This window comes from Globicephala melas, chromosome 3 (genome assembly GCF_963455315.2).
Source record: "Globicephala melas chromosome 3, mGloMel1.2, whole genome shotgun sequence".
In the NCBI taxonomy this organism is placed as follows: Eukaryota; Metazoa; Chordata; class Mammalia; order Artiodactyla; family Delphinidae; genus Globicephala; species Globicephala melas.
In genome coordinates this window covers 121,822,341-121,837,786 of record NC_083316.1, presented here as the reverse complement: position 1 = coordinate 121,837,786, position 15,446 = coordinate 121,822,341, and the positions used below count along the sequence as shown (strand labels likewise).

Sequence of the window (15,446 nt, the reverse complement as noted above, 5' to 3'; positions counted from 1 at the left end):
ATACGCAAATCAATTAATGTGATACACCATATTAACAAACTGAAGGAGAAAACCCATATGATAATCTCAGTAGGTGCAGAAAAAGCTTTAGACAAAATTCAACACTGATTTATGATAAAAACTCTCCAGAAAGTAGGCATAGAGGGAACTTACCTCAACATAATAAAGGCCATATATGACGAAGCCACAGCCAACATCATTCTCAATGGTGAAAAACTGAAACCATTTCCACTAAGATCAGGAACAAGACAAGGATGCCCGCTCTCACCGCTGTTATTCAACACAGTTTTGGAAGTTTTAGTGACAGCAATCAGAGAAGAAAAAGAAATAAAAGGAATCCAAATCGGAAAAGAAGCAAAACTGTCACTATTTGCAGATGACAGGATACTATACATAGAGAATCCTAAAGATGCTACCAGAAAACTAGTAGAGCTAATCAATGTATTTGGTAAAGTTGCAAGATACAAAATTAATGCACAGAAATCTCTTGCATTCCTATACACTAATGATGGCAAATCTGAAAGAGAAATTAAGGAAACACTCCCATTTACCACTGCAACAAAAAGAATAAAATATCTAGGAATAAACCTACCTAAGGAGACAAAAGACCTGTATTCAGAAAACTATAAGACACTGATGAAAGAAATTAAAGATGATACAAACCGATGGAGAGATACACCATGTTCTTGGATTGGAAGAATCAACATTGTGAAAATGACTAGACTACCCAAAGTAATCTACAGATTCAGTGCAATCCCTATCAAATTACCACTGGCATTTTTCACAGAACTAGAACAAAACATTTCACAATTTGTATGGAAACACAAAAGACCCCGAATAGCCAAAGCAATCTTGAGAAATAAAAATGGAGCTCGAGGAATCAGGCTCCTGGACTACAAAGCTACAGTAATCAAGACAGCACGGTACTGGCACACAAACAGAAATATAGATCAATGGAACAGGATAGAAAACCCAGAGATAAACGCACACCCATATGGGCACCTTATTTTTGATAAAGGAGGCAAGAGTATACAATGGAGAAAAGACAGTGTCTTCAATAAATGGTGCTGGGAATACTGGACAGCTACATGTAAAAGAATGAAAGTAGAACGCTCCCTAACACCATACACAAACTCAAAATGGATTAAAGACCAAAATATAAGGCCAGACACTATAAAACTCTTAGAGGAAAATGTAGGCAGAACACTCTAGGACATAAATCACAGCAAGACCCTTTTTGACCCACCTCCTAGAGAAAAGGAAATGAAAACAAAAATAAACAAATGAGACCTAATGAAACTTAAAAGCTTTTGTACAGCAAAGGAAACCATAACTAAGACAAAAAGACAACCCTCAGAAGAGGAGAAAATATTTGCAAATGAAACAACAGACAAAGGATTAATCTCCAAAATATACAAACAGCTCATGGAGCTCAATATCAAAAAAACAAACAATCCAGTTAAAAAATGGGCAGAAGACCTAAATGGACATTTCACTGAGGAAGACATACAGATGGCCAAGATGCTCATGAAAAGATGCTCAACATCACTAATTATTAGAGAAATGCAAATCAAAACTACAATGAGGTATCACCTCACACCGATCAGAATGCCGTTATCAAAATAGCTAGAAACAATAAATGCTGGAATGGGTGTGATGTAAAGGGAACCCTCCTATACTGTTGGTGGGAATGTAAATTGATACAACCACTGTGGAAAACAGTATGGAGGTTCCTTAAAAAACTAAAAGTAGAACTACCATATGACCCAGCAATCCCGCTACTGGGCATATACCCTGAGAAAACCATAATTCAAAAAGAGACATGTACCACAATGTTCATTGCAGCTCTATTTACGATAGCCAGGACATGGAACCAACCCAAATGTCCATCGACAGATGAATGGATAAAGATGATGTGGCACATATATACAATGGAATATTACTCAGCCATAAAAAGAAATGAAATTGAGTTATTTGTAGTGAGGTGGATGGACCTAGAGTCTGTCATACAGAGTGAAGAAAGTCAGAAAGAGAAAAACAAATACCATATGCTAATGCAAGTATATGGAACCAAAAAAAAAAAAAAGGTACTGATGAACCTAGTTGCAGGGCAGGGATAAAGAGGTACACATAGAGAATGGACTTGATGGCATGGGGTGGGACGGTGAAGCTGGGGCGAAGTGAGAGTAGCATCGACGTACATGCACTACCGAATGTAAAATAGTTGGCTGGTGGGAAGCAGCCGCATAGCACAGGGAGATCTGCTCTGTGCTTTGCGATGACCTAGAGGGGTGGGATAGGGAGGATGGGAGGGAGGCTCAAGAGGGAGGGGATGTGGGGACATGTGTATGTATATGGCTGATTCACTTTGTTATACAGCAGAAACTAACACAGCATTGTAAAGCAACTATACTCCGAAAAAGATGTTAAAAAATATTTTTAAGTTTGTCTGACAAAGTCTTGAAGTCTGCAAAAAAATTCAGGAGTTGAAGCTAAGTATGGATCCAAGACCATCAGAGATAATTCACGTAACAAGTAGATGGTCAAGGGTTGAGGTGTTGGTAACAAAATATTTAAAAATAAGACACACACTTTTACATTTTTTTTTTGCCATGCCACGCAGCTTGTGGGATCTTAGTTCCCCAACCAGGTATTGAACCTGGGCCCTTGGCAGTGAAAGCGCAAAGTCCCAACCACTGAACCGCCAGGGAATTCCCAGACACGTGCTTTTAAAAAATACTAATTAGCAAGAGAGGGTAGTAAGCACGTGGTACTGATGTTCCAATTTCATTTTAAAATCCTATGCACGTGAGCTGAATACACCGTATATTACAAAGATTTGTAAATCTCTTAGATGTCTTTGAGTATTGCTGCCTGGTAATAGATACGTTGGCCTGTTTTCAGTCCATGTCTTCTGTAAATGCAGACTCTTCTGGAAAGTTTGGAGAAAGCCAGTTACAGTAATAATAGTTGTAGCTATAATTTATTGAGTGCTTACCAGGAGCCAGGCCCTGATGAGGAAGTGGAGGCACACGGAGGTTAAATTACCTGCACGGTGTCATCAGCCAGTGTACAGAGCTTAGTACACATACGACTTTGAAGTAGACACTCCAAGTGTACAGTATTGTACTTGCTTTGCTGTTGCTCGTTTACGCTCACAGCCGACTGGAATCTTTGGAAATTTGGGAGCCATGTTCTCCTGACTGTTCTGGATGGAATTTCCAACCAGTCTGTTACTTTTCTGGGCCCGTTCTTGTACTTTGTTGTGCTAAATTCAGAGACAATGAGAAAATAGGAATTTGTGGCCACCATAAATCTTCACGTACCTCACGTAAACCTAAGGCGGACACAGAATTGAAAACTGAAACAGCTCTGGCTGGGCTGCATTGAAATAGCAGAAAGATAGGGGCTGCATCCACAGCTTGTGTGGACTAAGAGTGTTTTAGTCACAGATCTTTGGTGGATCAAATCTGTTGTAGGATCGGGCTTGGATTCAGCTAGGCTCTTGGCGCAAAATTAAGGCTGTTAGTTTGACCAACAAGGCCAGGGATTAATACAGAATTCTGGGCAGAGCAACTTGAATTGCAAAGCTAATTTAATTTCTTGAAGGTACATCTAATAGTTAAACTTCAGTTGTGTGCTTAAGCCCTGGAGCATGCTAATTAAATGCCCCTTGAGCTCTCCGAGGTGTCCAGCTGTTCCTCTTGGTCATTCTCACCCCTTCTGTCAGTGGTCACTTCTTATTCTGTATCCCCAGTCTATGGTAGAACTTCATCTCTTGCTGAAGGACCCCTTGGTGTGCCCACACTGTGTGGGACTAGGGGCACCAGGTAGAGCCCCAAGCAGATGGTGGGGAGGACGCTGGGGTGTCTGCCTGTTAAGGAGAAAAGAAGCCTTGTATTTCATGAACCCAGGTTTGTTGGAGTGATATTTCTTGTCACTTTCAATATCCTCAGAATTCCATTTGCTGCCTGGGATTTGACCCCTTATTCTTTGTCTAGCTTGCTTTCCTAGATTCTGGCTAAACTATTTTTTCTGAATTTCCTTGGTAAAGGAAAATGGTGGGTTTTTGAGATTTGAGTTGTTGATACCCAGTTTAAGAAGAATTTAAAGGCTATAATTAAAAATTTTCTTGATCACTGGCCTTTGGTGAGGATGTAGCTTTTGTTACTTTTAAAGACATTGATGTTTGTTAAAGTCCACTAATTTTTCTACTCTTTGCACTTCTTGATATGTTTGAAATATTTCGTAATTTAAACAATTGCCGCACTCCCCGCAAAAAGACTTGTTCCGTTTTTAAGCAGAATTTAAAAAAAAACATTTTATATAAAATGTTTTTGAGTAGGTATTACCTGCACGTAAATGTTTTAAATTATATTTGCAGCAGAGCCATTTATGTTCTTTTGCTCTCGCGCTCTCTGAAAGCAGCGTACCCTGTACTGACCTGCTGTGTGACCTTGGGCAAGCCGTTTAATTTTCTGAGTCTCACTGTTGTCATCTGTAAAATGAGGATAATACAGGAACCCATTTCAGAGAGTACTTGTGAGGAGTGAATGAGTTACATACATAAAATGCTTAGGAGCCGACTTGGCATACAGTAAATGATCAGTTGTTACTGTTTTTTAAAATATTTATTTATTTGGCTGTGCCGGGTCTTAGTTGCGGCATGCGGGATCTAGTTCCCTGCCTGGGGATCCAACCCAGGCCCCCTGCATTGGGAGAGAGGAGTCTTACCCACTGGACCACCAGGGAAGTCCCAGTTGTTACTATTATTTAAAAAGAAAAATGCAAGGAAATTATAGGCAAAAACTTAATTTTTTCATTATGACATGATAGACAAATGTTTAGCGGTTATAATGAGGCTGTTTTGGAGTCAACCCAACCTGATTTTAAATCTCCGTCCCCTCTCTGATAGGGTATATACGAACTTAAGATAAAAAGAGAATTATCTGGGCACCCATTGGATTTGTTTATTGTCTAGGCATCAGTTGAATTTACTTACTCTGTTAGAGACAATTCATTGATTAAATGTACAAGCATGCTGCTAACCATTTCCTCTCTCAGAATAGGGAAGAAACAAGGGGAAATTATGACTGAGCTTAAATCTGATGAATAGTGAAAAAATGGCTAATAAAGGGAATTGATAGGAACCTTGTTGTTTTTTTTGTTTGGTAGTATTACTAAGAGTTGGTACAAGACTTGGTACTAGGACCCTTTGGTGCCAGGCACCGAGCCAGTGCTGCTTCAATGTAAGGAAGATTGTCTTACAATTAGGCCTGAGACAGAGGGAATAAGGAGTATAAAGCATCCCATCCGTGGAGGTTTCTAAGCAAGATCACAATTGTCAGAAATGTCATGGGTGGATGTGGCACTGCATGGGAGGCTGGCTTTGATGTTTAAAAAAATTACTGATAATTATACCCAACAGATACACATGAACAAGCCATATTTTGCATGAAGTCTAAGTCAGAAAAACTGAAATTATATACAAGTCACATTTAAAAAAACTAAAAATGGAAATAGACTTATTGAGTCACACTGGAGGGTGGGAGACCAGTGACTAAATGCCTTTTAGCCAACAAAAGGTTCGTGTCAGATCAGGGTTTATATGCAAATTGGCAATAGGGAAATGGCTTTGTCATCTTCCATTGTGATATTTGATCCCAGGACAACTCCTGGGCCACTTTCATTTCTTTGCCGAGAGTTTCCTATCTGGACTAGATAATATAATGTGCTTTCCAATTTTTAGATTTTATTATTTTGGAATATATTCTTTTCCTTTACAAACTGTGAGATTAAATGTTCTCCTTAAGGAGAGAGGAAGCTTTATAATGTGAAGCAAAGACATCTAAATTACTGTATCAGTTTAATGTTCTGCAGTTACACCTAAAGATTTTGAGTTACTTATCAAAATAAAAGTGAATCTTACTCAATAGTTTATTAGCCCCTGTGGGAAAATTATATTGAAGTCATACAGTCTGTTAGGATATTCCTACTTGAAAAGCATTATATTTAAAATAATTTGTAGATGCGATTAAATATTGATTTGTATATTAAGAATCATGCCATTTAGTTTGGGCGTAGGGCTGAAATACCTGCTTTATGTATCAGGCTTTTTGAACATAATCAATAGGGAAGGGAAGGAAAGCCCTTGCTGTGTACCCAGCATCATACTAGGTGTCTTCACACATGCAATCTCATTAAAACCCTACAGCCCCCAGTGTTGTAAGATCCTGGATCCTGGATTCTTAATCCAGATTGCCTTGGGTCAAATCAAGGCTCTACCTCTTGGTTATTATGTGATTTTGGTCCAGATGCTTAATTTCTCTGAGCCTTGGGTCTCATCCAAAAGAAGAAAATACTCTCTAAGGCAGATAGGAGGGTAAAATAAGCCAGTGCAGATGAAGTACTCAGCACAGTTCCTGGCACACAGTATGTGCCAGTACATTTGAACCCCTGTTGTTTGGTGTTATCCTAGTTTTATAGATGAGAAATCCTAAATATAAAAGAATTGGACAGCATCAGATTAAAGGATACTTTATTGTGGCAAAGAATCTTCTCCTGGAGAAGCATTGAGCAGTGTTTCTCTCTTTTTTTTTTTTTTTTTTTTTTTGCGGTACGTGGGCCTCTTACTGTTGTGGCCTCTCCCGTTGCAGTGCACAGGCTCCGGACGCGCAGGCCCAGCGGCCATGGCTCACGGGCCCAGCCGCTCTGCGGCATGTGGGATCTTCCCGGACCGGGGCACGAACCCGTGTCCCCTGCATCGGCAGGCGGACTCTCAACCACTGTGCCACCAGGGGAGCCCCTCTCTTACCTTTTGGTGAGAAAACTGAATGCGGATTCCTCCCTTCTTCCCTCCCTGCGGTTGAAGTGGGCTAGAGGCAGATCAGACAGAGCTTTATGTTTTAAGAGCAGTGGAACACTGTTGAAGGGTTGAAGCAGGGAAGCGACATTTTCTTTTTTCTACCATTTATTCATACTGTTATGATTCTACATAAAGTAAATGAAAAGATTCCGAGAAAGTTTTATGTAAACGAACTTAATAAAAAAAGTTTAGATTCAAGAGGGAAGTGAGATTTTTAAAGTAAACTCGATGTGTACCTTTTTATCAAAAGGTGAGTGGTTTTATAATGCACACTTCAGCATCTGAGATTATGTCACTTTCTAACTCCTCTCGGCTAATCAGGATTCTTCAGGACTCATTTTAAGTCCCTGCTTTGCTGTCAGTTCTTTCCGCAGGATTCCCTTCCTTTTATCTTTCATTCTTTATTCTTTCCTTGTTTGGTTTTTTCTCGTTTCCTATGGCAGCCCCTGTTATCCTGACCTTTCACCACACTTTCTAGGATGCCAACTACTGGGCAGATCGCACTATAATTCCAAAATTCACACTCATCAGCCTGGCATTCAAAAGTATCAGTGGGTCCGTCTTATGATTCATCAACATTGAGCATGTATTTTGTGCCAGATTCTGCACCAGACAATAAGGATTCAAACGTAAGTAACTTTTGTTCCCTGTTTCTGAGCACCTTACCATCTAGTGTGGTAGACTTGTAAGCTGATGATTGATGGGTTGACTGATTGATTCATTTGTTCATTCAGTAGACATTTACTGCATGCCTTCTGTGTACTGGGCATTGTTTTCCTAGGGGTTACATCTTGAACAAGACAGACGAGGCCCCTAGCCTTATGGGATTTGAATTCTAGTGGGATTAGATGATCATGAAAGAGATTTAGATGAACAACCATTTACTGAGTGTTTAACCAGAGGCTAGGTACTGTGGTAACCAGATCAGACATTATTTTGACAAATTCTTAGCACAAACCCATGTTACTATATTATCTCCATTCAAAGATGAGGCAGTTGAAGGTTGGAGAATTTAAGTAAAGTGCCCAAGGTTTCACAGCTAGCTTGGACTCAACCCTAAAACCTTTTCAGAGTGTTGTTGCATAATTACAGGGCTATTTGTGAGATGTTTTATGTGCTGTTGTCTCTTCCAGGAAAGAGCAGAACTAAGGTGGGAGGAAGAGTATGTGTGAGCAGGTGGGGAGTTTGCGGGGGAGTGGAAACATTGGAAGTGTAATAGTCTCATCTCCTGCTGCATCCAGTCCGCTTAACTGCACATGGACTGATGTTCCCACCCCCATGCCTTTTGTTAATCCCTCTGCTTGGACCTTCCCCTCACTCTGTACGTCACACTCATAACCAGGCTTGGGTCTTATACAAACCATTCACCTTCTAGCAGCTTCTGCAGGTCCTCCGTTCATGCAAGATCAGTCTCTACTTCCCTTCTTCCATTGACCTTTTTTTTGTTTTCCCAAGTGTGGTAATGTTTCTCAGAGGCTGTGTTGTTTTTCAGTTATTTTGCATTCCTCTAATTCCTCCCAAGAGACCGATGATGCCCTCTTGAGTAGAAACATCAAGTCTTATATGCATCTCATTCCTCACAGCAGCAGTGCAGTCTTTTACACACAATGGGCATGGATACTGTTTCCGGTACTTATTCCAAAGCCATGATCCAAAAGAAATCTTGTTTTCAGTGGCGGGAGGAGAGGTCTTCCAGTGCGTAATCTGCTTATCACAGTACCTAGCTTCTGGTAAACACTCAGTACACAAACAGTTGTTCTTCATCTAATTATGGCCAATCTTTTATCATTGTGATAACTAACTGAGCAATTCTCTTTTGTTAAGAGCTCCCTATATATGTGTCTTTTGAGAAGTGCTTTAGAATTTTGTAATTTTTTTTTTTTTTTTTTTGGCTGTGCCGCACAGCTTGTGGGATCTTAGTTCCGCAACCAGGGATCGAACCCAGGCCCCTGGCAGTGGAAGCACAGAGTCCTAACCACTGGATGGCCAGGGAACTCCCCAAGAACTTTGTAATTTTTATAACGTCTAATATTACCCTCTTCTCCTCTGCTTGGACCTTCCCCTCACTCTGTATGTCACACTCATAACCAGGCTTGGGTCTTATTCAAACCATTCATCTTCTAGCAGCTTCTGCAGGTCCTCCCTTCATGCAGCCCTCTTTGGGGACTCATAGGTAAATCAGAGCTTCTTAAGGAAGCATCAGTTGGATAACAGAATAAAGATAGCATCTGGATCTAGCCACATTTAGTTCCAACTTATTCTGCCTTCTCTTCAGGCAAGCTTTTCGTTTTCTGTAATAATCAGCTATTTTTCAGATACTTCTGGAGTGGGGAATTGGTGAAGTGTTTTGAATCTGAAAGACGTGACCCTGGGACTCCTCTGTGGGAACGTGTCTGGCCAGCACAGCCCTGGTATTAGGGAAATGAGCCTGAGAGGGCTCCCTTGTCTGTACCTTGGCAAATACAAAAAGATGGCCTGGTAACAGGGAGAAAAAATTCTCGGAGGGGAAGGACATAATACAATCAAGCTGGTTTATGGTTTGTTAGTCCAAAAAGCTTTTAAGTTAAGCTCTATCTATAAAGGTGGATCCACGTAATATTTGTTCTGCAATTCAGGCGTCACTGTGTGATAAGTGGTGTAAATTTAGCCCCTTTAAGCCTGATCTCTTAGGGGTTGAATTTTAAGCATTGAAACTATTCGAAAGGACTCTATCGATTGGGTTTTGATTTGGTCCTTCCTTACCAAAGAGACAGACTAAATAATGGCTTGGCCTCCCTGGTAGGTTTTTTGTTTTTTGTTTTTAATTCATTTATAGATCTCTCTCTGTTTGCCCCTGTTCTCCACCTTCTGTTTCTAACTGTTCTGCTTAAAAAGACTAAAGAGGTATGAGAGAGGGGGAAAAAAGGGAAAGAAAATCAACTGTCACAGTCTGAGCATAATTGATTCAATAAATAATGTCTTTCAATTCCCAAGGCAAACCCCAGCGTCTTCACTTATGTCAGTTAGCGCTCAGCTCAGTAGATGGTGGCGTTCTTAATTTAGACAGATGGGAAGAGCTCACCTGTGCTCACTTCCTAAGGAAGGAGTCTGCTTTTCTGGTTTTAAAGACATACCGACAAGACTTATGGGCCCACTGTGCAAAAAAGAAGCTTGCAACTGTGATGTAACATGGCTATTTTTATTCTTCCTGAAAACAGAAGGCAGGCATTTAATTATTGCTCAGGGGTTTGTTGAAACAAACAAAAGAAGTTGAGACAAGGGGAATGAAATCTATTAGTCTGTAAGTTCCATGAATGCAGGGACTTAGGTTTGTTCACTTAATCTCCAGTGCACACAGCAGGTACACAATAAATATTTGTTAACTGTTCTGTGGTTGAGTGAGAGAGAGCAGAAGCGAGCACAATTCAGATCTTAGGTTAAGAATTAAGTTAAATTTCATTCCACTGGTTGTTTCATCCCCCAACCCCTCCTTTTCCCCCTAATTCTTAAAAAAGGTGAGTAGCTCTAAGAGTACAAGAGTATATACTGTATCTTCACAAATGATTAAGGGCAATTCTTTCCTCAATTCCCAGGCTTGCAGAGGTGGTATCAAGCTGCTTTTTACAAATTCTAGTATATGAGCTAGTTGTGCTTCAGAACCACATGAGCAATGTTTGCAGATTCCATGCCCCAGCCCTTGAAGTTCTGGTTGAATGGGTCTGGGTAGGGCTTGGGAATCTGTACTCGCTTTTGTGGGTTCCCCCAGTAGTTCTGGTGTGTGCCTGCACTATCCAGTCAACCTCCCAGGCCCCTTAGCTCTCTGGTCTAAGCTACAACTTTGTAAAAGTGATTAGCCTAAGGTACCCAGCAGAATAATTGGCAGGGCTGTGACCAGAACCCAGGTCTCTTGACTCTGACAACAGGGCTCCTGGTCCTACAGTCTACTGTTTTGGCTCACCCCACAGTCCGTGCTCCTTGGCATTGTCAAGATCCTTTAATTAATACTTCCTCCTCTCCAGCTAGTGGCAGTATTTGTGGTGACAGCCAGCTAGAATCTGAAGGACCTTCGGAAACCTCAAGGAAACGTTAGATTTTGTTCAGTGTACTTTGGTACTCAATATATCTTATTGTCTTCTCGAGGTGCATCCCCCTCCCGTGGCTCAGAACAAACCCCAGGTAAGAAGTCTCTGCCTTTCACTTGGAGGCCCACTCAGTGTCTCCCAGCCCGGCCTGACCATGGCGAGCAGCTGGTACTTGTTAAAGGTACAGCTCTCTGGGGCCTCCTTGAGTCCTATGAAATCAAAGCCTTCCTGTGCGGGGCCTGGGGACCTGCAGTTTAAGTTAGTGTTGATCATTATTATTCCCTGTCATCCACACTCCTGTCCCTGAGAGCATCGTGTCCCATTCCCCACAATCCAGCTTTGAGTTCCTAAACACCCCAGTTCATAATTACATCACAATCCTGCCTTTCCGTCTGAAGGTTCAGCCTCTGGTACAGAACTTGTCCTTGAAGGAGGAAAGAGGGAGTATCTGCTTCCTCTTTCTTCCAGGGTAGAATTTGACCGGCCGGGGTGGGTGGTAGTCAGCTTGATGCGTACAAACAGCTCGATACATACAGTCATGGGGTGAGCCTTGCAAGGTTAAGGGGTGCCCTTGAAACCAGAATTCAGTGTCTGTTCCTTCCTTGGCTTTATTACTTAATAGCTGTATAACGCTGGGAAAATTACTTAACTCTCTTTGAATTTCTGTTTTTCTCATCAGTAAAACAGGGGTAAGAATAGTACTTGTTCATAGATTTTGTGTGTATTAAACAAGGTGTCCTAGTCGGCTCTCGGACACAGACTCAGATGGACATTTTTATGTGGAGGGTCACTGGAGAGGGCTCTCGGAAACAACTCTTGTAAGGGAGCGAGGCAAGCAGGATTAGGTAGAAGGTGACATTGAACTGCAATGCAGTTGTGATGTAGGTCCCAGCTGATCCCGTGGGGAACTGTGGCGATGGGATGCTGTTCAGAGTTGTCCCGAATTGTGGGCGGGGGCTGGGCCTTTCTACACTATACCCACCAGCCATGAGATGTGGGCCACCTCTGCAGAGGGCCATGACCTCAGGGAATGCATCTCCCTTTCGCTGAGGGTAGCTGTGTGCCAGTCTATGGTGCTGGCAGAAGGGGGAGGAGTGCCTGAGCCCTGGGGGTATCTCCGTGGTGCACCCTGCACCCACTACCTCAGATAATGCACATACGGACCTTAGCAGTGAGTCTAACACATTTGTAAGTGTTCAGTGAGCACAGGCATACCTCGTTTTATCATGCTTTGCTTTAGCACGCTTCGCAGATATTGCGCTTTTTACAAGCTCAAGGTTTGTGGCTACCCTGCATCAGGCAAGTCTTTCGGCATTATTTTTCCAACATCGTCTGCTCACTTTGTGTCTCTGTGTCACATTTAAGTGATTTCAGACTTTTTCGTTATCATTATACTCGTTATGGTGATCTGTGATTTTTAATGTCACTATTGTAGTATTAACTATTACCATGATTATTCCAGCTCTAGCAGTGCCACTCAGTAACTGGGCCACTTTCAGGAAGTTCTTAACATCCCTTGGATGGCTTTCTTGTATTTAAAATGGAAGATTCACAGTTCTGCTCTGCCTGCTTCCCTGAGTAGTTCTGAGCCCATGTGAAGATAATGTATGTGAAATTGCTGAGTGGAATTTTATAAAAATGTAAAGTATGACTACGAGCCTTTTCTGAAAAGACTATATGGCCATGGCTTGGATTCCTTGAAGGGAAAGATGGTGATAAATGTAAAAGTGCTTGTCCGTGAAATGTGGCATTTTGATTTTTCTTTCTTCTCTCCATAGGGAATTAGAATAATGGAGATGCTGTTAAAGGAACAGTGTGGTGCCCCCTTAGCTGAATAAAGAATCATCAGTGAGTACCAGAAGCAAAATCAGAATTATTTACTCAAGCCATGTCTTCATGCTTATAAGCCTGAGTATTATACATCAGCCTCCCTGGGCTATTCATGTTGTACGTTTCCCCGTTATATGCGTGGGATACTGCCTCACAGGTTTTTGTTATCCGTTCTGTACCTTTATTTACTTGGTTCTTTGATTTTCAAAGCAGTTTTGTACTACGTTCTGGGTTACAACTGCACTCAAATTGTTTAAACTGTTTAACACAATCCACCATGATTAGCACCCTCAAGGTGGCATAGGTTTGTAGAGACTGCAGTTCAGAATTAACTGAAGCTTAATTTTATTGTCCTGAGAACAGTGAAAGGAGGGGTTTAAAATTGTATTTGGAGCAGCTTTAAACTGTTTCAACTGTTTAAAAGAAAACAAGACAGGGGCATGTTGATTGGCCAGTGAAATACAGACATTTTACGAGTCATGAATACTCCTCCCGATCTGGGGGCAGGGGTGCTCCCTGAAATGCTATTGAGAAGGATTCCAAGGCCTTGAGAATAACTCTCCAGCTCTGGGTAAGAGTGCTATGATTGATTAGCGATGTCTGCCACGGGCGCAGGATAAAGATTATAGCACTTGTGCTGTAGCACATGGCACTTTTAGGGCAAGTGATGTAGGGTTAACAGATAAGCAGGGGGATTTTGGAATTACTTCCTTTTTTTATTTCTTAAGTTTTTATTGTCTGCCTCAAGGACAATGGTCTTCATGGTGGAAAGGGCAGAACAAAATTATCTGAGAGACTCAAAGCCTAAAATAAATTTGTATAGTGGATTTGCGTCTTACAAGATTGATTGGACTTTGATTTTTAACGTCTGAGAGAAGGTAAAACCTTTGAGTAGAGCACACATTGTTGTGGGTAGTTCAGAATTACCTCAGATTTCCTTATGTTGGCTTAAAACTAGAGTATACATGGTTTTGTATAAGCAACTTGGTCTCTAATTTTGATATACAATAAAGTTTGAGAACAGTCAACCAAAGAGGAAGCACAAGGAATATTTGTGTACGAGGACCTCAGCATTCAAAGCATGCTGGCCAGGCCTGTGAATGAGAATTGGAGAATTATAAAGGTTTCTGCTTGTTTGCGGGTTTGACTCCATTCTGATTAATATCAAGCCTCTGTATACATAACACATACTAATACATTTATTTATTATTGGAACGGCTAAGCAAGATAATTTCATTTAGCACAAGCCCAGAACATGGCAGGTGCTCAAAAAATGTTGGCATGGAATCTAAATGTGGCGTGCTCCATCTCTGTATGTGGAAAAGCTGGGGAGAAGAACTTGCCCATATCCCCCTGTTTTTCCAGGCTGGCCTCCTGTGGGGCTCACCAAGCACCACTAGTACTTGTGCACTTGAGCACAGAGCCCATCTTGTCCTGCAGGGTGGGGTCTACAGTCAGCTCCAAGTTAAAAGAGAGGGCGAGGAAACTCCACTTACAAGTGTACATTGGTTTTCAGACTTTAAATTAGTGATTTGGAAACTTTAGTGAGTATCAGAATCATCTGGAGAATTTGGTAAACACAGCTTGGTGAGTCCCACTCTCAGAATTTCTGATTCATTAGGTCTGCAGGGAGGGGAGCCTGAGAATTTGTGCTTCTAGCCAGTTCCCAGGTGATGTTGGTGAGGCTGATCCATGGAACACACTTTGAGAACGATTGCTTTAAATAAGTTCTCATCTCTGAGTTCGAGACAGATGAAACGCAAGCCCCGCGAAAGCTAATAGCTGGGGTTTTGAAAGTGTTGTCACGTATTCCATCGACTTTAGATTAATCAGAGGAGGAATGAGTTTCTTTGTGGGGCCTTTCCCTGATTTTAGCATCTCTGCTTCTGCTTGTTTGCCCTTTTTTCTTTTTTTCTTCCCCCTGCTTGAATGTTGACAGGCTCCACAGTGGAGCAAAGATGACTGAAAAGAAAAGAGTTGAGATTCAACAACAACTCGTATTTGAAATTATCAGCTTGTGTTTGTGATTTAAAGTGTTGCTAATGGGAAAGAGGAAACTAAACAAGTATTACCTCCTGTCTTAAATGACCCATGGTTTTGTTTTTTTGTTTTGCTTTTACTGTGATGGAGAGCTAAGTCATGAACTCAGGGCTTTGTATTTCCTTTTTTTTAAATTTTAATTTATTGTATTTTATTTATTTTTGGCTGTGTTGGGTCTTCGTTGCTGTGCATGGGCCTTCTCTAGTTGAGGCAAGTGGGCTCTACTTTGGTTGCAGTGCCGGGCTTCTCGTTGCCATTGCTGTCGCTTCTCTTGTTGTGGAGCACGGGCTCTAGGTGCACAGACTTCCATAGTTGAGGCACATAGGCTCAGTAGTTGTGGCACATGGGCTTATTTGCTCCACGGCATGTGGGATCTTCCCGGACCAGGTATCGAACCTGTGTCCCCTGCATTGGCAGGCGGATTCTTAACCACTGTGCCACCCTGTATTGTTTCTAAAAAGCAACCAATTCCTCCTCGCTGAAGTGAAATAGTTGAGGTCTGGATAACTATTAGTTTAGTGCAAGACAGGTGCATTTAATGCAACAGAGTTCCCGAAGGATTTACATAGTTGGAACTGTCATAATTTATGACCAGTTTTCTCAGGAGCAAATATGAAGTAAGAGGTGTATACTCTTACCACTTGGATCTA

General features: G+C 41.5%; 1 protein-coding gene across 2 annotated transcripts in view; it reads left to right on the top strand.

Moving 5' to 3' along the window:
- PRELID2 (PRELI domain containing 2) overlaps positions 1 to 15,446 on the top strand; it is a 703,347-nt gene that overhangs the window by 64,183 nt on the left and 623,718 nt on the right. For both annotated transcript variants that reach the window (XR_009563301.1, XM_060295473.1), the window contains exon 7: positions 12,705 to 12,774. Coding sequence is in view for 1 of the 2 variants with exons in the window: in XM_060295473.1 (XP_060151456.1) it covers positions 12,705 to 12,764 (60 nt within the window). In the remaining variant the exon portion in view is untranslated. The remainder of the gene's footprint in view (positions 1 to 12,704; positions 12,775 to 15,446) is intronic.